Source organism: Taudactylus pleione, unplaced genomic scaffold (genome assembly GCF_031769625.1).
Source record: "Taudactylus pleione unplaced genomic scaffold, aTauple2 ptg000016l, whole genome shotgun sequence".
Lineage (NCBI taxonomy): Eukaryota > Metazoa > Chordata > Amphibia > Anura > Myobatrachidae > Taudactylus > Taudactylus pleione.
Window position 1 is genome coordinate 49,283,250 of NW_028284418.1, and position 22,876 is coordinate 49,306,125.

The following is a 22,876-nucleotide window of genomic DNA, read 5'->3' on the forward strand; positions in this document are numbered from 1 at the left end:
AGTCTATCAGAGCTCAGACTGTACCACATCCTTCCTCATTTATTTCCATCTTAGTATCCTTAAGTACGAGGGTGCTAATCAAATATCTTGAATAAAACATACAAAATAGAACAATATCAATAAAATCAACACTTAAGATAAAAAGAAGGGGATGTTAAAACCAAACTAATTAGTACATCTTAAAAAACCTTTCATAAAAACCATTCATAAAAACCATTTCACATCAAAATCCTGTTTCAGACCTTCTGGAATTAAAGTTTTATTTTTATATATAAGTTCCATCTTCTCTTTAGCTATAGTGACTGTATTGTCCTTATTCCGCCGTGATTCTTTAACTATTTTAATTCCATAAAAATTCTTTATATCATTCATAGAACAATTATGGACAGCTTTGAAGTGTGCCGACAGGGCATGGGAATCTAAACCATTTTTGATATTCCTGAGATGTTCTCCGATACGGGTCTTAAGATTTCTTGTATTGCAGCCGATGTAAAATTTGCCACAACTACATTCTATAATGTAAATCAAATTTTTTGAGTTACATGTGATGAAATCTGAGATGACATGTGTTCTCCCATTCAAATTTATTGTGGTTACCTTTTTCTCATTTCCCAATTTCTTTATGTGTCTACAGCCCAAACATAATCCATATCTATAAAATCCTATGGACTTATTGTTTGTAATTTTTTGTACCTCACCTAAATGGGTGCTCCTTACTAATTTTGCTTTGAGGTTGGCTGCCCTTCTATATATGTATTGGTTTGTTTGGAATGTGTTTCCCTAGAATCAAAACTCTTTTTAAAATAGACCAGTGTTTACTAAAATCCTTCTTTATCTCTTTATGTTGTGAGTTGAAGTCAGAGCCGGATGCCCACTGGAACTTCTCTTTCTCCTTTTTTGGTTTGTTCGTCAATAATTTTTTCCGGTCCAATTTTTCTGTCAGCTCCAGAACTTTTGTGACTTTCTTTTTTTCATAGCCACTTGTGAGAAAGGCCTCTTTCATACTGTTTGCCTAATCTTTAAAGACCTCCAATGTTGTGCATATTCTCCTCACTCTTTTAAATTGTCCCCCTAGTGCGGATGTCAGCCATTGATTATGATGACAACTGTTGGCATAAATATAGGAGAGGGAATCGGTGGGTTTATGGTAGGTCTTAGTACATACTTTTCCATCTTCCAGGTATATGGTTACCTACAAAAAGTTGATGGACTGATGTTTGGATATCAAAAGTCAAAGTTATATTGCGGTCATTTTTGTTCAGTGTATCACAAAAGCTATCTAATTCTGTTCTTTCACCTTTCCAAATGAAAAAAAAAATAATCTATGTACCTACTCCAGAGCACTAGGTTTGCCCCTATGGGGGCATTGTTCCATTTGGTGTTGTTCTCCCATGCCCCTATAAAAATGTTAGCTTAACTAGGGGCAAACCTAGTGCCCATCGCAGTGCCAACTTGTTGTACATAGAAATCTTCCTTGAAAACCAAATAATTATGCCTCAGAATATATTTAATTCCCTGTATTAGGAAATTCTGTAAATTGGCATTTATCTCAGATCTCTGGAAGGCAGATCTGACATCTTCTATACCATGTTTGTGTTTAATTATGGTATAAAGTGAATCCACGTCCGCTGTAACCATAATGTAATTTCCATCCCAGATCAGGTCCTTTATCTTGTTTAAGAAACTTCCCGTGTCCTTAAGATGTGATCTGTTAAGGAGAACTAAAGGCTGCAGATAAAAGTCGATGAATTCAGACAAATTGCCAGTTATCGAATTAATGCCAGATACTATAGGTGTTACTGGGGGATTGACCGGGTCCTTGTGTATTTTTGGTAATACATACAATACCAGGATCCTTGGTGTATCTATTAGTAGGAATTTTGATTCTGTGGTGGTCAACGTTCCATTATCCACATAAATGTCAATCAAAGTTCTTTCTGCATTTTTTTCAAATGTATTTGAATCATTAAGTTGTCTCTGGACTTCATTTTCATAGTCCTCAACATCCATAAGGACAATGCCGCCCCCTCTGTCTGTGGGTTTAATTATTAACTCTTTTTTCTTGCTTAGATTCTTCAGTGCCATACTTTCTCCATAGTGAAGATTGAATTTAACTTTTTTGGTGCCTAGATTTTTTACCTCCTCCAAAACTTGGGCTGCAAAAGCATCTAGGTAGCTTCCTTTTAGGTACGACGGGAAGAACGTAGATTTTGGCTTAAAAGGGGTCCTCAATTCACCACCAATCTTATCATCTTCATCTTTATTTATCAACAAAAATATTTTTTTACTGTAAGCTTCCTTATATATTTTTGTAAATCAATGAAAAAAGCAAAATCATCAATTTTTGTGGAGGTTCAATATTTCAACCCTTTCCCCAACATCAATTTCTCATAATTGTTGAGGACATTGTTGGAGCTCAAGTTAAAGATCTTAACCTCTCCCCTAGTTTGCAGATTTCCCACAGAGGTATCTCCTACCATTCGTTCTTGGATAGAACCTCTGGTTGATTTCATGTTACATCGTATTTTTCTATTTAATTTTTGCTTCTGTATCTTTTTATTTCCCACACGTTTACCCCTATTCTTTTTTGAATTTATCTGTATCTCTTTCTCTCCACCCTTTTCTCTAAAAAATGCTTACGAAGTGTGGATAATGGTAGATCCAAAAGTGGAGCAAATCTGTTTCTATTGGGGGTATAGAGAGGTCTTTTTGGAGTAAAGAAGTCTTTTTCTTTTCTTGCATTTCTCATTAATTAAAAATTATTTTCTTTTGGGTACCTCCACCAATCATCAGTGTTTCTAGGTCTTCTGTTATATTTATTTTGGTAGGGCTTGTTATACTCCTCCCCATAGTATTATTTTCTATGATCATTGATTTGTGCTGTTTTAAAGTTGTTGTTAGTCCTATTTCTATATTTCCTAATATCTCGATGCCTTTACTTTGTAGTGGTCGGAGTTTTCTCTTTATAGAGGAAGGTGTGTTGATGTGAAAAAAGTGTCACTATTCCATTCATCATAATGGTCCACCTTTTCCTTATCAACTGTGGGTTCATTTTTATCTCTATTGAATTTCTTAAATTTTTTTAAGTTAAGATCTTTCTCTAATTTCATAACTTTCCTCTCTATTCTCTCCTCCAATTCTTTACATTCAGATATAAATCCACAAACGGTAGAACAAGAGACTTGTTCATTTCAATGCTATTTTCTAGTTCTTTAAATTCCATCCTCCTATCTTCTATTATTACATTCATTAATGAGAAAGAACAACTAGTGGTAATAGCTTCCCACTTTGTTCTGAATGACACAGAAGCCGTGGAAAAGGTGGATTTTTTGTCGATCCTCAAGCCCTTTGGAATGATCTGGTGGGCTAGATATTTCTCTAAAGTGGCTATCTCCCACCAGATCCGACATTCCTTCATTAGATCTTTTTCTAATTCTCTCATCACTGTATCAAGGTCATTATCTTGCACATTTATGTGATCTGAGTCGGACTCAAATAGAGTTTCAAATCTATCCAGCCTAGACTCTCTAAATGCATACATTATAAACAATTGCTGCAACCCTCAAAACACACCTGATGAAGCAATAACGAAAGTGAAAATGTAACAAATCTGTGAAGAGAGGGTGCGCAACACCTGCTAACAAATCTGTGAAGAGAGGGTGCGCAACACACTTGGCCCCTACTGTTCATTTTAATTTATTCTCTCATAATTATAAATCCATGATCATGTTTTTTTTCCCCTCAACAGGTATTTTTTTCAGTGATGATCGGGACTTTTTCCCTTGGTCTAGCAGCTCCTAATGTAGAGAGTATCGCCAATGCACGTGGAGCTGCCTATGAAGTGTACAGAATAATCAATAAGGTAAAGTGATTCACACATTTTTATTTAAAAAGCCTGCATTGGCTGGTATTCACATAAAAGCCCCAGGCATATCTTCTGAATTTCTAGTAAAGGTGGGTACACACTATAGCGATATATCTGCATATGATGGTCTTTCATACACACTGAACAGCCATCATCTGCTTCTGCCCACGGGTCTCAGAGGGGTGGGTTGGGGGCGTGTCCTGTCCCCCTCCCCGTGGGTGCCGCTGTGTGTACGGGCGGTCTACAGATCGTCCGTACACACTTGCCAATGGAGAGATATGTCTCCATACATATCTGTCCATCGGCTGTGCAGCACAGCCAATGCGAAATGTCTGTGAACGACGCTGTCCACAGACATATCATGGGTACACACTGGCTGACAGCCAGCAGATATATTGGCTGATCAATTGATCGGCCAATATAACTGTCATTGTGTACCCAGCTTAAGACTGCATTACACAGACATTGCACAAAGATGTCAGCAGAAGTACCTTCTACAGTGTATACATAAAACTGGATATGTAGGATAGGATACGCTACAAGATCACTCCTGGAATAGAAATAAAGCAATATAGACTTGTGTAATTTGCACAAAATAAACCAACATCAAAAAAGACCATACATCGTAGGTTGAAGGATAGCGAATACACACGCAGACAAATATACAGTGTATGTATATATATGTATATATATATATAATGTTAGAGACTATGGCACGTTGTATCTCAAAGGAAGTGTGATCTCTCTAGAATTAACTGCAACACAAACGAAATGTAAATGATGGAGAATTATCACACAGTTGTGCTGTCACTTTTATTTAATATTTACAGTATTATACTCGGATGTGTGCTGTTGTAGCTTTAAAGGCAGTAGAAATTGTTACTAAAATATACAGAGCCAAAATGTGTTCAGTTTCATAATTATTTTGTACGGTCAAGAACATGTCAAGTGTCTAAGGGCCCATTTCAATTAGGTGCGAAATCAGCCGATTTTTGCCCAGAAAGCTGCGAAAACTGACGATTTTCGACAAAAAACTGCCTAAAATAGCTGGAAAAGTACGGACAAGCAGGAAATTGTGTCTGTACCCAAAAAAAAGGCTGATGTACATCTGAAAATAAATTATAAGTGTATTATTGGCCATAATAAAAGTATTTAGGCTACTTATATTGCTTTGGTTGGTGGCAATTTTCATATATGAAAAAATGTTAATAGATGATAGAAAGCAATTTTTTCCCCAGGAAATTACTGTTCCACGTAAATTCGGGGTACGTTAAAATGGGTGCAAGTATATTTTTGTGTCTTAAAAGCGCACTTTTAATAACCAAAAATTTGACATGCAACTTTCAAAATTTTTTTAGAGTAATTTGTAATTAGGGGTGTGTCCAAAGGGTTCTCAATAAATCCCCACATTTTTAGTCAAAAATAGGGATTTTGCATTTTTTTCACCAGGTTTGAGATGGTGAAAACTTTTTGCCTGTCTTTCACTGTCTAATTATCACGGGTGCGATAATTGGCCACAAAATCGGCCAATTTTGGCGAGATTTCGCACCTAATTAAATTTGGCTCTTATACTAGGTTGGACAATTTATTTTAAAGGTTTGAATACACTAAAATGCTAAACTTGTTTTGTAATATTTTATTACAGTTTTGTTATAGTTTCTTGGTGTCTTATTGCATTTTTTTGTTTCCAGCATCGACCAATAGACAGTAGTTCTAATGAAGGACACAAGCCAGATAAATTGATAGGACACATCGAGTTTAAGAATATCCATTTCTCCTACCCAAGTCGACCTGATATACAAGTGAGTATTGACCACTGAAAAGTATAACAATGAATATGTCTAGACCTGTTTTGAGAACAGATCACAATACAGTCCTATTTATCTACACTGGAGGTTATATATAACCAGACTGTCAGGATCAAATCTGGGCATCTCCTATAGTGCTTTCGAGTCAGTACATTTGAACCTGTGCAGAAATGCATATTGTACCTAACCTTATGCAAGGTGAACCTAGAGTAATTATGGGAATTTAGAGATTAACTAAGTAAATGCTCAACAAACTGTGTACAAATGATGCAGGCCACTATTCCTCATGTGCTTTTTACAGAACCTATGTACAATGAATGTCTATTTATCTCAATATACAGTACATGGTCTGTTCTTTGTCTTTATACAACATTATTTATTGCATAATAACCTGAAATCCAGGATGGTTGCAGATTGTGAATATCACAAAGTCTTGTTCTCCGAAAAAACGTCACATTGTAAAATAGACCAATTCAGTTACTAACTCAAAACAAAAGTAGGGAAGGTGCTTATTCTTCATCTGCTTTCAAAATAATGACAACATGTGGTTTAAGAGAGGAGGGGGCCCGTGTGCAAGCTCCGTGCAGGCCCCTCCTCTCTGGCAGCACAGTAGACTCTGGTTTTGTGCCAGAGTCTACTAACCATGCGCAGGTCTACGGGAACATGGCGCCTGGGCTATGTTCCTGGAGATATCTTTATTGCGCATATGCGAAACAACAGGAAAATGGAAGCCCCACCATTTTCCTAGTGATTATTGCTGTACTGCAGTGCCGGCCAATGTGGGACTCTGGACAGGTAGGTATCATTATTGGTGTAGGGTATGCGTTGTGGGCCCCCATGACCTAGGGGCCTGTGTGCCCCGCACACCCTGCACCTATCATTGATATGCCAATGAAATATACTTATATAGTGCTTTGCTCACAAGCAAATTAAACTTGCAGCAAAAACATGTATATGAAATTACATTGTACAACTGACCAATAAATAATTATAATGACAAGTTTTTCATTATTTCTATATATTTTGTATTGTACTGTAGATTTTAAAGGGTCTGAACATCCAAGTTAAAGCTGGAAAGACTATTGCCCTTGTTGGGTCCAGTGGCTGTGGAAAAAGCACCACAATTCAGCTGTTACAGAGATTCTATGATCCTTCAATAGGGGAGGTAAGTGTCTGTGACCATCCCTTACTATTAAATATAGATGTTTGTTTAATCGATGGACTTCTGAAGTCAGAGCTGGGGGGCTAGTTGGTGTAATATGTTCTTCCTGATCCTAGGTGACGGTAGATGGACATGACGTGCGGACTCTCAATGTGCAGTGGCTAAGAGAAAATATCGGCGTCGTCAGCCAGGAGCCCATTTTGTTTGGAACGACAATCCGAGAAAATATCCGCTACGGAAGAGAGGTTGTTACCGACGCTGAGATCGAACAAGCGACTAAAGAAGCCAACGCCTATGAATTTATATCTAAGCTTCCAGATGTAAGATAACATTTCTTATATGATACAAAATGTGTATGAAATGTAGATCTGTGTGCAAAAAAGACTTGTGCAGCTGATAAATGAGTTTCGTATGAAGGTACCCCTACACCTCCACCAATACAATAATGTGAAAAAAACAGAAAATCACATAACCTGCACTCAGTCACGATATCCACTTTTGAAGAGATCAGTGATTTGACCAAGATTCAGTATTATATTTGGAAGATGACTCGTCTCAACAGGAGACCTTATAAACTCCCAATGGGGGTAAAAAGAAAAGAGAGTGCATATAGTGAAGCACAGTATTTAATGTTACAAAAACAGTTAAAATGACAGCATTCCCTAGGCAGGGTTTCCCAACGGACAAAGGTATGTAATTACCAGATGGCAGAGAGGTAAAACCTCAATGGGCGTGTGATGTATCACATCAATGTAAGTCCCGGGCACTCCACTGATCCATGCTCATGTCCCCAGCCTTCCGGCAATGGTACCTCCATCTGTCATGGATTGCCTCCTCACACCGATGCGTTTCGACCCCTCACCGGTGGTCTTTATCAAGGTGTCCCAATCACGGAAGGAAAAAAAAACCAAAACCCCATACTACGCTATGAGCCCCTCAGCCCGGTTCAAAGCCGGGGGGGGGCGCGATCAGTGTGATTGCTCCCCCCTCAGGTATAGGAGATTGCTGTGGCTGCTGCTTAGCAGCCATGAGCAATCTGCACCTGGATCCCTGGGTAAATTATACCCACTCCCCCCCCTCTTGGCACCCCTGCACAGCACCCCTGGCACCTACGTTGCTGACAAGTGTGGCTAATACGCACAGAAAAAAAAGTTTTTTTGTTATTTTTTTCACACTGGGGGTGAAGAGCACCCCTTAAGGACAGAGCACCCCCTGGACAACACAGCAGAACAGCCAGTCAGCCCCTATGGACAACAGCCAGCCAGCCCCTATGGACAGGACAACAGCCAGTCCCTATATATGGACAACAGACAGCCAGCCCCTATGGATGGACAGGACAACCTCAGTCACAAGACTCACAACAACAGCCAGTCAGCCCCTATATGGACAACAGCCAGCCCTTAAGCAACGCAATTGTAGCCAGCCCCTATGCAGTATGCACAGCAATATAGCACAGTTCGAAAGCTCCCTCCATCTTCACTCTCCACAGCTGGAATGAAAAATGGCGTAGATCACGGGACATTTATAGAATCCAAAACCCGTGAGAATCCAACAGCGGGATGATGACGTTTTGCCTCGTTTTCAGATCCGAGTCAGGCGGGAAAACCTGTGCAGACTCAGATCTGACTCGGATCCCCAAAGTTCGCTCATCCCTAATTTTGACCTATTGTTTTTGCAGATCTTTAATATAAGCCACCTAGAGTTTAGGTTTAGTGATCCCTAATGGTGCCTGTGGCTATCCAGCTGTTATTGATTTAGGGCTCCTAGCATTCGTTGTAAACTGTATGTAAAAAACTGCCGCTAACTATATAATGATCAATAATATGTTATCAGAGAAACGGATGTATAACAAATTTAATAATTGTTTATTAAACCATATAAAATTAAAGGATTACTTTAAAATATAAAGGAATTGGTATAAAACATCCTGTAGGTGGTAAATGCTTATATTAGGACTTGCTCCCAATGACTGATTGAATTAACACAGCAATAGTTACCAAGAAGTTGGATGGAGTGGTAGAACAGTCCTCTTAGCATGTCAGGCACAATATCCGGGGCTGTCAAAGTGTTCCACTTGTAGCAAGAGGTTGAACAGACTGGTAGAACAGTCCTCTTAGCATGTCAGGCGCAATATCCGGGGCTGTGAGAAAGATCCACTTGTAGCTGTAAATCCAAAGTCAATGAGTGAGATTGTTTGTATGTCCAAAGTCCAATGCAGTTGTCAGCAAACTTGGGTCATTTTCCAATCCTTACAGGTGTTGTAGTGTAGCTTAATGCGTTTCGCTGGATCAATATCATTCAGCTTCATCAGAACTGTTCTTATATTGTTCAGCAGCAGAACCGCAGGTTACTCATCACAGCTATATACTATTATACCATTGAAATGATTTCTCCATAACCTACAGCTGTATTATTTTATGTAATTTATGAAAGAGAATTAGGTGTTGATTTGTTTTATATTATTCTTTCCAGGGGTTAGATACAATGGTTGGGGAAAGAGGAGCGCAGCTCAGTGGAGGCCAGAAGCAAAGAATAGCTATTGCTCGGGCCCTAGTACGTAATCCCAAAATCCTGCTGCTGGATGAGGCGACATCAGCTCTGGATACACAGAGTGAAAGTATTGTGCAGAACGCCTTAGATAAGGTATGTATAGGCCATGTTATTTAATTAATCTATTAAGATAATCCCTTACAATGGTTGGTTGTTGTCCTATATGTTGATTGTTTTGTACACACTATATAAATATGTTATTCATACTTGTTCTCGTTCTTTATAAGGCTAGAGCAGGTCGTACCACAATTGTGATAGCTCACCGGCTATCCACCATCCGATCAGCTGATGTCATTGCTGGATTTCACAATGGCGTGGTGGTGGAACAAGGATCGCATGAAGATTTGATGAATAAAAAAGGGGTTTACTATTCTCTTGTAACGCTGCAGGTATTGTATTATTTATTTTCTTGGGAAATTTATTTGTAAAATATGCTTCTTTTATGTAGAGATGTGCGGGTTCAGTTTCCTGGAAACCGAACACAACCTAATCTAGGGGTTCCGAGAGTTCCGGCTCAGGTCTTCCCACCAAGTTCAGATACCAAAACAAGGCAAAAAGTAATATTCCCGGCATTGGATATCGTGTTTTTGGATTGCATATTAAAGTCCTTCCCACGTGATCAGGCGCCATTTCACACAGCAAAGCAGAGGGAGAGGGTATGGGACTGTGGGCTGGAGCACTGTGAGGCACTGTGCTAAAAAAAAAAATATTTAGCAAGCCATCAGGGCACCATTAGGGTGCCATTAGGTTGGGAGAAGTTAGGTTTAGGAGTTTAATAGGTGGATCTAGAGACAGGAGTTGGGAAGTGTGACTGCAGGCATCATTGTCACTTCTCAGAATATGTGGGTATGCCCCACACAAAGCACACTCACACACTGCAAATGGTGAAGATGAACATACTAGCTACTGTCTGTGCTGCTGTCGATTGTTTTTTAAAGTGAACCTGCAGCATTTTTTTCTGCAGTATACTCTGAGTTTGAGGCTGCTGCACCCCAAGAAGATCTCTTGGTTTTGAGTTTTTTTCCCCCAGTGATATATAAAACAAATTCAACAATGTATATATATATATATATATATATATATATATATATATATGGCGTCTGTGCACTGGGTGTTCTTTACAAAAAAGATTGTTTATATTGCTCATTTGTATCCTGAAGAAAATGCTGTGAGCATTGAAACGTCGATTTCCAGCTATTGCGGTGTTTGTGTGATTATTACTATATATATATATATTGTGATATGATTGGGGTAGGGGTCCCTCTCCTGGAGTGGATGGACACCTCCTTACACACAGCAGCCAGGAAATAGCACTCCAGTCGTGGGTTTTCGTGCAAGCTGGTCGGCGCCAGTTTTTATTGTGCAACACTAATAATCAAATAAACAAAACATAAAATAAACCCTAGCCCGTCTGGGCTCTAACTAGACAGTAAATTCCCTCACTAACCGAACACTAAATAAGCTCACGTCCACAGTACCATCTGGATAGAAAACAGTGTCTCAGAGCAAGCTAACCTGCGGGCCTGCTCTCCCAGGTATGAGACACTGCATCAAAACTCTTACATGGCTGTGTTGAGCCATTTCCTGGTGTAATTCCTAATTAGCCTGCTCACAGGCTGTAAAGCCTAACACCTGAAACGGCCCTGTGGATGGAGCAATCCCTTCTCTCTCACATCCACACCCCCAGGACCCATTCACCGGCTTTTACCAAAAGCCGACACTCAGATCCTGGGGGTTAAAACACATATTACAGGAATCTGGGACACAAATACATGCCATCCCTAACGTCTCCAGTGCTTCTATCACAATATATATATGTATATATATATATATTTTATTTTTTTTTCTGTTTAAAACAACAACTACAGTATTTTGTAATTGAATTAAAAAAAATTATATTGTACAGTATATTTCAAGAAGTGAACAGTTCAGACGAGTGGCGCAGCGTATATTACTGTTCTGTGTGTGGTGTGTTATCCTTTCAGTATAAGCAACGGTGTGTGCGGTGTGGTCCCACCCTAAATCTGCACCTCAAAACAATTCTCACAATGACCTGTGCCTCCAAGTGCATGCAAACAATTGCCAGTGTTTTTTTTTGTATAAAAAACAAAGCCATTAGTGAAAAAATATTTGCATAGTGTGTTATCCTTAAAGTGTAAGAGACAGATTGTGTGGTGGTTTTCCTCCAATCATCTGCTCCCCAAACCAATTTTCACAAAGATGACACGATGATGTCTCCTGCTTCAGTTTCTCCAGCAAATGCTGCTGCCGGAAAAAAGTGACCTTTCTCAAGAGACCCACTGGGGGTGAGGATGATGGGTCAACTCAGTGCACCAGAGTGATACACAATTATGACATCAGCATTAAAAGAATTTCCCAAAATTATTGACACCTCTACCATGACTCTGATAAGTATGCATCAATAGAATTGTGGAGGATTATTTTAATGACAATGTACAAATTACAATGTCACACAGTCCCTTTGAATACTGGGAGGAAAAAATAATAATTTGGACCCCCTTGTACAAAGTAAATTTGCTTTACTTAAGCTGCCGGGCACCTTGTGAGTGATCAGTGCTGGATACTACTTCCTAAAAATGTGTAAAAACTGATGTTCATAAAAATGAATTACTGTTCAACTTCTACGAAAAAGACCTTTGCTGCTAATTACAGCATAGTACAGAGACTTCTGTAATGGTGGAGCCCAGTGTGGATGAGCTAATATTGTGTGATGATGATATTAACAACACTGGTGAGGATGATAATGACATTTTCCAACTGTAGATTTGATTAATAACAACATTGTTAGCCACCTTAAACCCATTGGTAGCTTGTTTTGTGGGGGCACAAACAAATGAATGACAAAAATGGCTGTTCCTGTTACTGAAGTGCTTGGTTTGTTAAACTGTGCATATCCTTTTTATTATACAACATTAGGGTAGGTGGGAGGGCCCAAGGACAATTCCATCATGCACCACTTTTCATTATGGGCATTGCAAAGATTGTGTGTGTTTGACAGGCAGTGTATATTACGGGTTGGGTAGGTGAACCCGGTGCTGATAATGCCAGCGGTTAGAATCCTGGCAGCATAATCTCTAAAGTGGAAATCTCAAAGTATGCAGGTAAGTATTCTAACCCTTCCCCTAACCCACCTTTCCGCAGCCTAACCCCCCCTGCAGCCTAACCCTAATCGCCCCCCCCAACCCAGTCTGACCCTAATCCTTCCCTCCCACAGTCAACCTTTAACCCTCTTGCTAGTGCATAACCCCTATCCCTAGTATTCACTGTCGGAATCGCAGCCGTCGGGTTGCTGGGGCTGCCATTCTGACTGCTGTCAGGATTCTGATGCCATGATACTAACTGCCGGCACTGTGTGTGCCGCGATGCTGACTACTTTCCAATATTACTGTAAATTACTGTGGCTTTCATGTTTTGTATTTTGCAATGCCATCCATTTTGGATGCTTGTCTTTTAATAGTGTTTTCTATTTTTCCGATTTTTTTGGTTTGTTATAGCTATATTAACACTGTAATTTAATCAAACAATCAATAATGCTTTACATGGCTTCCACAAAATACTCCACCTCTAGTTACCTGTTACTTGTGCTGGCCTCGGCCTCTGATCTAGTTCTGAATTAATTAAAACATTCTATAGCAACGTATAGTTTATTTTAAACTGCCATCATGTCTGCCACTGCAGTGCCACTATGTTTCCTGTGTTTGTGCCGCTGCTTTGTCGCTTAATTTAGCCAGTCAGTATGCTGCAGCCTTTGGCCAATATGGGTGCAAACTGAAACCAATATTGTGAGCTGGTCAAAATTGACTGGACATGACTGGAAATTAATGTTACTGAGGTTAATAATACTGTAGGAACAGAAACAGGCCCAAATTACATAAACCTAGCTGCTTTTATAAATAAAAATTAAAAAACAATACACATGAGGGTGGTTTTGTCAAAACCAAAACACGATGATAAATTAGAACCAAAATCAAAACATGGGGGTCTGAGCACATCTCTAGCTTTATGACACTGGTTTGAGAAGTATATACAGTAAGCAAAATGGGATGTAGTCATGTGACCATCGGCCGCAAGGCCGCCGGTCATAATCCCGACATCGGAATGCTGGGCTAGGGATTTTTGATAGGTATCGAAATACAGACACCTATCATCATCCCAACACCAGAAAGCTGAGGATGCCATCCCATATGAAAGTAAGTATGAGAGGGGGGGAGTTAGGATTAAGGAGTCTAGCGGGGTTAGGTTTGGGTTAGGCACCCCTAGGTGGCAGGGTTAGGGTTACGCACCCTTAGAGAGAGGTTAGAGTTAGGCACCCCCTGGGAGGGTTACGTTTAGGGAGCAGTAAAAGAGGGTTAGGATTAGGTAGTCTAGCGGGGTTAGGTTTTGGGGGGAGGTTAGAGTTAGGAACTAGGAGGGAAGGTTGGGGTTAGGCACCACTAAGGGAGGGTTAGGGAGGGACAAGGGAGGGTTAGGGTACTTACCTGCCCCAGTTGGGATCTTGATCCTGTCGGGTATCTGCTGTTGCCAGCATTTCAATCCCATTCCTGCAAAAATAAACTATATAGAGCACTATTAAATAAAATAAAATGGTTGCAATTTTCTAGAACTAACATTATGAAAAGTCTTAGGGCCTGATTCAGAGCCGCTCGTAAGCGGCCGGTCGTTCGCTCCGAGCGATGTTTACCCAACTGCGCATGCGTACGGATCGTTATACGGATGCCCGAACTAGTCAGTGCGGTCGAAATTCATGTGCTCGCAAAATAGCGAATGCCTGATAATTTGAGTGACAGAAAGAGGCGTATGTGGGTGGTAACAGGGGAAGGTGCTTGAAAACGGGGAGTGGAGATCCGATCGCAGGCGTGCTTAAAGGTCAAAACGGGCGTTTTATGGGTGTGCATAATTAAAACAGCAGCGTCATTGAGCACGTCACTGGGTTATTTTATAGCCAGAACTGCTCGCAAAATTGTGGTAGCAAAAACCAACCACAAGAATAGCGAGCAGCTCATACCCTGGTCGATGTACTCGATTAATCTAATAAATAGCGGACATGACGTAGGATGCGAGCGGCCAGGGGGCGTAGTTTCCCAAAAAACGACCGCAAGTTTTGTTCGCTCGTTCAGACCTAGAGGCGTGAACAGACCGCAAACAGCGAACGGTTCATTTGAATAGCCACCCCTATTTTCTGGACGAGCGAGCGCTAATTGCGTCTGGCTCTGAATCAGGCCCTTAATTTTTACTAAACAGAAAGGCTCAGTGTTTAAGTGTACAGGTTCTAAAATAGTGACACTGAGAGAGTTGCTACAGACCTTGCCCTAGTGTCCACAGCTCAATATTTATACATAGAACCCAAAACTGTATTTATTTTCCTCCAACTTTGTTTTGAATATACAGTATATTTATAAAATTATATTATCTTTGTTCCAGCAGCCCATTGTAGTTCTACTGTACTCAATGTTTTTTTTTAATTTTTACTATTACCCTGACCCATACCCATACACAGGGTTGCAAGGAGCTGCACTGCTATTCAGCAAGAGTCTGGTTTGCCCAAAGGGGGGTGAGGGGGCACACACTTTTGACCAGGTTGTAGCTGGTTTAAAATTCTGAAAGGGGTAGTAAGTTCCCCACAGTACTTAATCTAATTTGACTAACAAATGACACCATTGCCCAAAGGTTGCAGGAAGTGCCCCCGCACTTTTAAGCACGAGGTTTGCTCTGGAAATGCCTTTTTTTTTTAATTGTCCAGATTTTTTTAGTGAATTCTTTGGTCTGACAAGATGGGCCTGGGCTCACATTTTGACAGGGGAACACCAAATCATGGGTCACCCTATTTTAATATAACCATCTGAGCCTGGGATAACCTGGTGCTGGTTAATGCATCTGCAAGACACCTCATGTTCGATGTCCTCCTGCTTTTGCGGCCACCAACCCTGGTGATAGCAGTAGTGCTGTTTACTTATTTTAGGCAAAGTGAATGCACATACTTATTTATTTAATATGGCAGTCATCTAGTTTGCAGTGTAAAAGTTTTACGCCTACATTTAGGCCACAGGATACCAGCCTAACTCAATCAGACTCACCATGTTTATGTGTCCATTTGTTTTGGGGTTTTTTTCAATCACAGAATTATGACAAAAAGGAGGAGAAAATAGAAGATGATGATGAGGAAGCAGAAGATGAAGAAGAAGGAGAACTGTTTGATTATGATGATATAGCCACTGAAGATGATCCAGAGATTGCTGCTGATGTCTTGGAGAATATAAGCAGAAATGACTTGCATAGGCATTCCAGTAAGAGGAAAAGTAGAATACTTGCAAAAAGGAAATCCCAGTCCAACAATTCTTCCACCAATGCAAATGAGGTAAATCACATAACCAAGTACATATTACTATATTTTAACATTGGTCAAGTTCTGTTGATAGTCACACTATATTTAAAGAAAAAATATATATATTAATATTACAATGTTTTTTCATACAGGTTGTGGAAGAGAAACTTCCCTCTTTCTCTCTTCGTAGAATACTAGCGCTCAACAAACCTGAAATGTTCTACATAGTCATTGGCATTATCGCTGCAGCCATATCTGGTGGCATATACCCAACTTTTGCAGTCATTTTTGGAAAAATTATTGGGGTAAGATTTTTATTCAAGTGCACATAATAAATGTGATAACCTTATTTGTTTCTATTATAGTTTGAATTGCTCTGAGCCATCTTTATCTTTTATCATTTTAGTCATTCAGCATCCAAGATGAGAATGAAAAAAGTCAAAGGACAGTCTTGCTTTCCCTTATGTTTCTTGTGCTGGGGGTGATCAGTCTAATAGTATACATTTTCATGGTATGTATGTTTTTTACTTTATTAACCTTTATGAAAACTTTTATTTTATGAAATTTTATACATAAATAATATTTCTTCTTCAGGGTCTATAGGGAAAAACACGGAGATCCTTGGGGTTTAGGTGGAGGTTGGACCAGACAGTTAAAGCTGTTGACTCCCAGGATGCACTGGTCCTTCCCCCTATCATCATCATCATAATTTATTTATCATCATTTATTTATATGGTGCCACAAATGTTCCGCAGCACCTTACAAAGTACATAAACAAGTTGTAGACAAGCGACTTACAGAACAATACAATACAATACAGGACATGGATAATATATATTGCTACATTAGCGATCATAACACCCAGATAAGCAACAGAGCATAAGTAACCAAGTGTTAGGTGCCCTAGTGGTGAGTAAGAAGTAGATGAAACTAAAGTAGGGAGAAGCACAAGAGGGTAGAGAGCCCTGCTCATACCCCACCCCCAAGCCAGAGGCCCTGCAGTTAGTTCTACTGTCTGCAGGAGTCAGATCACCATTTAGACAGTGGGCTGCTTTAGGCAGCCCATAAGCTTTTATTTATTTGATTTAATAATTTTTTACTAGACTGTCCATGACACATCTGTGCTGACACTCCATCACCCCTCCGGGCGTCGCAACTCCAGTTCTGTCTGGTACTCTCGACGGGCTACGGGAACCTTGCTAGCTGGCCCCGCGGGATGACCAGAGACTGCAACTCGAAACCAGGGGACAGGTAAGGCGGGTTACCGCTTGCGGTAACACGCACACGGGCACTCTTTCCTCCGGTCTCAGGGGACAGACTGGAGGACACTGAGTGTACACCAGGGAAGTCCGCGTGCTCCACTAAAACCACCAGGTTACATATGGTGCGGGAAACCAGCATCCCTGGGGTCAATAATCAGCTAGGGGAGGTCAGCTTTCCCTATTTAAACGGCCCCTCCCCAGCTCAGGCGCCATTCCACAGCGTCTAAACCGCTTTGAGCTGCATTTTCTCTCCGGCCACGCCCTCTCAGAGGTCTATGGCGGCCATCTCCTAGGCTCCGCCACAGCTCTCTATGGGAACGCAGGGTCCGGGTCCCCCTACATACTTATCCCTGGAGCCAGGTTATGTAGCGATTTAGCCTACCGGACATTAGAGTCTGAGTAGTTGATTTTAGTGCTAAATGTGCAGTTACTTTTCTGCATTGTATGCGATCTGCTAGCACTGTGTGTCTGTTTGATATTTTCTTATGCCTATCACTTTTTTCTCCCTGTGTCCCTAACAATACTAGTGTGTTAAGGGTCCATATATACATCATTTCTCACCGGAGTTGTGAAGTCATCGCATACTAGGGCAGTTGCACTATACATAGTGCCATAAATGTGCTGAAGTTCTACAGCTTAATACAGGCTTGAACAGGCTATTTATATTACCTCCCTCCTTGAGTTTGTATACTCAGTGGTGATATTCTGCCTAATACCATAGTGCTATTCTACTCTGCAGTATGTCTAACAGGCAAAAGTAACAAAATAGCTGCTGCACCCACACTGCTGTTATGTAGGCCATGTGCAGCAGGATTAAATGAGGAAGATTTAATCCAAGAGGGACTTTGTGCCATCTGTAATAATACATTGGGCCCATCAGCTTCCCCAGCCCCTGTACAAGAGCCCCCCTGGGCTTCCTTTACTCACGTGCTAAATACACTTGTGGACCGCCTAACAGTCCCGGCAGTAATTCCTCCTTTGGTGTTGCCACAGCAGGTAAAGGCTGTAATTCCCCCTATGGAGTTGCCACAACAGGTACAAACAATTCCACTGCCTCCTCTGCCCGCTATCTTAGAGACAATGGTATCCATGGCTGTGAAAAATATACAGGGTGAGAAATCACTGCCCAGTAAAAATAAGCGTCCTCTGGTTTCCTCTTAGTCCACGTCCCTCTCAGATTCTGAGGTGTCTTCTGACGAGGCAGGAGACGCGGATTTATCTACTACTGAATCTCCCTCAGGGGAGGAGGAACTACAGGCAAAGATCCCTACCCTAGTACGAGCGGTTAGAAATATACTTCACATAGAAGATGATGAACCCGCTCCAAAGTCAAAGCACCCTCTTTTTAAGAAACAGATTAATTCTGCAGAATTTCCTATATCTGATCAGCTAGCTGAACATGTGATGCCTGTCTGGCAGACACCCGGTGAAAAGTTTCAGGCACATAAAAGACTGACCCATTGTTATCTTTTTCCAGCTGATCATTGTACTAGGTGGGAGACTCCCCGGGCAGTGGACTCTCATATCACGCGGTTGATCAAGAGTTCTACCTTACCTATTCTGTCCGCTTCCTCGCTGAAGGACCCCACGGATAAAAAGGTAGAAGCTGGTCTGAAATGTATGTATTCTCTTTCAGGAGCCTCTACTCGCCCATCCATGGCTATTGCTTGGGTGGCTAAAGCAATTGAAGGCTGGACAGATGTCCTCGAGGAGCTCCTCCCCGAGGACGCCTCTCAGGACATGCTTTCCCTTATTGCTCTCATTAGAGATGCAGCTTCATACATAGGGGATGCAATGTTGGATGTGAGTCTTTTAACCTCCAGAATATCATCCATGTCAGTGTCTGTCTGTCGCTCTCAGTGGCTACAGTCCTGGAAAGCGGCTGCAGACTCTAAGAAGGCCTTAGAATCGCTCCCTTACACCGGCCCTGACTTGGACAAGATTTTCACCTCTTTTGCGGCCTCTCAGACTGCTCTTCTGCCATCTGCTCCGGCTGCTATATGGACAACGTCTTTTAGAGTTTTTCACCCCCAAGGAAAACTTAGCGACCAGTCCTTTCCTCAAAAGCAGGCTTCCTCTAAGTCAGCCAATCCTGGGTCCAAGCAGGCCTGAGCCACCTGCCATCCTGCTGCAAAATCAGAGGATAAACCATCCGCCTGATGGCGTGGGCCTCCATCCGGGAGATCACAGGGTAGGAGGCAGACTACTTCTCTTTGCCCAGTGCTGGCATCAAATCACCTCAGATGATTGGGTACAGGAAGTGGTATCTTATGGTTACGCCCTCTTTTTCCTAAGACGACCACCCCACCAGCTTTTCTAGGCCCTTCCTCTGACCCAATCAATGCCCTACTTATACAAAAGGCTATTCGGTCATTACTGGAGATGGGAGTGATAGTTCCGGACCCTCTATCTCAGAGAGGAACAGGTTATTATGCCACCTTGTTTCTGGTTCAGAAGCCAAATGGGTCTTACCAACCTATTCTCAACCTCAGATCCCTGAACAAATTCATCAGGGTGCCCAGATTTTGGAATGGAAACCCTGCGCTCTTTAGTCCTAGCTATGGAACCGAGAAATTTTATGGTTTTACTTGATATTCAGGACACTTTCCTACATATACCTATAGCGCCTTCTCACCCGAAATTTCTCAGGTTTGCTGTTCTACAGCAACATTTTCAGTTCCAAGCTCTGCCCTTTGGACTTTCTATAGCCCCCTAGGTTTTTACCAAAATTATGTTGGTTAAGGCAGCTCACCTCTCAGAGAGTCAGACTGCTGCCATACCTGGACGACCTTAGCACATTTCCCATAGGTTCTTCAACAACACCTGCAGGTTTCCTTTGCCTTTCTGCAGGATCATGGTTGGCTAATCAATTTGAAGAAATCCTCCCTGGTTCCTTCACAAGTATTGATCCATCTGGGGGTCCTCCTAGATTCTCAGGTTCAAGAATCTTCCTAACAGCGGACAAGATCTCCACACTGCAACAACGTGTACGCAGACTACTCCACAGTCGCTGAGTGTCCATTCACTCAGCAATGCAGGTTCTGGGATCCATGGGCTCCACCTTCGTCAAGGTGCAATATGCCCAACTCCACTCAAGACCTCCTGATCCTCTGCAGGTAGAATGGATTGAAGTCCCAAACAATGGTTCTCTCTCCAAAGGTTCATCTGTCCCTCTCATGGTGGTTACAGACATCTCACCTAACCAGAAGATGCCCCTTCTGGATCTCGGACTGGGCAATCCTGACGACAGATACCAGTCTATGGGGTTGGGAGTGACTGGGCCACACTCCTTCCAGGGCTGCTGGACAATGGTCAAGACAGCTCTATCAATCAACGTGTTGGAACTCCAAGCAGTATACAAAGCCCTCACTCTGGCGCAGCATATTCTTCAGGGCAAACCTGTGCAGGTACAATCCGACAATGCCACGGCAGTAGCCTAACTCAGTCACCAAGGAGGCACTCAAAGTCGGGCAGCCATGTCAGAAGTGGATCACATTCTCACATGGGCAGGAAAACACCTTCCGGCAATCTTAGCAGTGTTCATTCCCAGAGTTCTGAATTAGGAAGCAGACTTCCTTAGCCATCACAATGTACAGGCTGGGGAATGGTCTTTCCACCCAGAAGTGTTTCAACTTCTTGTGGACAAGGTGGACCACATGGTCTTTCGACACAATCGCAAGCTGATGATATACAGATCAAAAACCAGAGATTCCGCGGCAGCCTTTGTAGACCCATTGTCCATAAAGTGGACCTTTCGGTTGGCATACCTGTTTCCTCCATACTCCCTCCTTCCTCGAGTCCTTTGGAAGTTCAAACAAGATGGAGGCATTGTCCTTCTGGTGGCTCCAGCATGGCCCAGACAACATTGGTACTCAGACCTTCAGAACCTCTCTATCGATGCTGCTCTTCTGCTGCCTCAACGGCCGGATCTGTTATCTTGTCTACAACCAGACTTGGGTCTTCTATCTTTGATGGCGTGGCTCTTGAGACATCCCTCTTAAGATCTAAGGGATTTTCTCGAGCAGTAGTACAGACTATGCTTAGGGCGTGTAAACCAGCTTCTGCCCGGATCTATTCCTACTCGTCCTGGTTTTCTTCTGAAGGTGGTCTCTAAATTCCATATCAATTAGGAAATTGTAGCCCTGGCCTTCTGTTCATCCGATTTTTCAGCTGGTGAGGCGTCCTTGGATTTATCTGTTCCTTTAGGAAAAAAGATTCTCTATTTGTCCTCTATGGATTCCACAAGAAGGGCTGGCCAGCTAACTAACAGACCATGGCCAGATGGATTTGCATGGCTATCTCACTTGCCTAGTGGCAGATGGGTCTCCCTGTGCCATCTACCATCACTGCTCATTCCACTCGCTCTGTGGGTCCTTTGTGGGCAGGCCGTCGTGGTGCCTTTGCTGAATTGCTTTGTAAGGCAGCCACATGGTCTTTTATCCACACCTTTCTGCGGTTCTATGCCTTTGATACATTTGCTTGATTTGGGCAATGGATACTACTTTCAGCTCAGGAGCGTCCCCTCCCTTGAATACTGCTTTGGGACATCCCCAAGTATCCCTGTGTATCCCTATGGACCCTGAAGAAGAAATTGAGAGTTATGGTAAAACTTACCTTTGACACCCCTGGCTTCTCTGGGTTGGTTTTCCTGGTCACCAGTCTCTGTCTCCCTTGTATGAGAGTGTGCTTCTTCTGTGTACCAGTCTTCCTTCTCTTCTGTCCTCCTCCTACCATTGGCTTGCTAAGTAACTGAAGGGCCTCTAGCTTGGGGGTGGGGTATATGGGGAAGGACCAATACATCCTTGGAGTCAACAGCTTTAACTGTCTGGTGTCTGGTCCAACCTCCACCTGAACCCCAAGGTGTCCCTGTGGACCCTATGGACTTCAAAGAAAGAGAGCTAGCAAAGGTAAGTTTTACCATAACTCTCATTATTGAACATCTAAGAGAGAACTGCGAAATGAAAAAAACAATGCTTTTTTTTTTTTTTCTTTCAGGGCTTTTCTTTTGGAATTTCGGGAGAAAATTTAACCATGAGACTAAGGTCTATATCATTTAAGGCACTCCTTCGGCAGGTACAATAGGTTGTTTATTGTATTAAATACACGTTTGTTTTGCATATCTAGACCAACTCTCCCTGATTGTCAGGGAGACTCCCTGAAATAGTAGCAATCCCCCTGACTCCGTGAAGAGTCTAGCAAACTCCCTGATTCCACCTTACCCACATTATAAAGCTGTTATATGTAAAAAAAGAAACCGAGATATATATCATTAGTATAATTTCCCAGCATTGGTTACAAGGCACAGTGATCCCTATGGCTACATTCATTTTCTAAAAAGTATCAGAGTGTTTTCATCAACAAGTAGATCTTACTAACTGCTTTGGGGCTCATTTACATTAGAATGTAAATCAATTTTATGGCACGCCCCTCAGATGTAGTAGCACACGCCCACTTTACCGCCGCGCTATTAGGTGCTGCTTTCACAATCTTCCTGAAATGCTTTGTCAAACATAGGCAAGTATGGTTTACTTTAGATGCTGTGATAGCCCACTGGGAAAATAATGGAAACATATTATAATGGGGATGTAGTCAGCATTTCGGCATGCGGGATGCTGACGGTTAAAATACTGGCTCCGGAACTTTGACTGCCGGCATCCTGAAGGTTAGTATCGGGAGTTAGGTTTAGGGTTAGGGATTAGGGTTAGGCACTAAGGGGGGAGGTTAGGGTTAGGCACCAGGGATGGAGGTATAGGGGTAAGGGTTAAGGGTTAGGTTTCTGATCTTATGCTGCCGGGATTCTGACCAGTGGCATCCCGACTGCCGGGATCCCATACCCAACCCATGAACTCATGCGTGATACATATAACATAATCCAATTGCTCCTAC

General features: G+C 41.9%; 1 protein-coding gene across 1 annotated transcript in view; it reads left to right on the forward strand.

Moving 5' to 3' along the window:
• The window catches only part of LOC148542031 (ATP-dependent translocase ABCB1-like), a 190,343-nt gene that overhangs the window by 111,667 nt on the left and 55,800 nt on the right, over positions 1 to 22,876 (forward strand). Inside the window, exons 11-20 of the mRNA XM_088473936.1 lie at positions 3,749 to 3,862; positions 5,557 to 5,667; positions 6,713 to 6,838; positions 6,952 to 7,155; positions 9,308 to 9,478; positions 9,613 to 9,774; positions 15,525 to 15,761; positions 15,881 to 16,033; positions 16,135 to 16,239; positions 21,986 to 22,063. Coding sequence (XP_088330062.1) covers positions 3,749 to 3,862; positions 5,557 to 5,667; positions 6,713 to 6,838; positions 6,952 to 7,155; positions 9,308 to 9,478; positions 9,613 to 9,774; positions 15,525 to 15,761; positions 15,881 to 16,033; positions 16,135 to 16,239; positions 21,986 to 22,063 — 1,461 coding nt within the window. The remainder of the gene's footprint in view (positions 1 to 3,748; positions 3,863 to 5,556; positions 5,668 to 6,712; positions 6,839 to 6,951; positions 7,156 to 9,307; positions 9,479 to 9,612; positions 9,775 to 15,524; positions 15,762 to 15,880; positions 16,034 to 16,134; positions 16,240 to 21,985; positions 22,064 to 22,876) is intronic.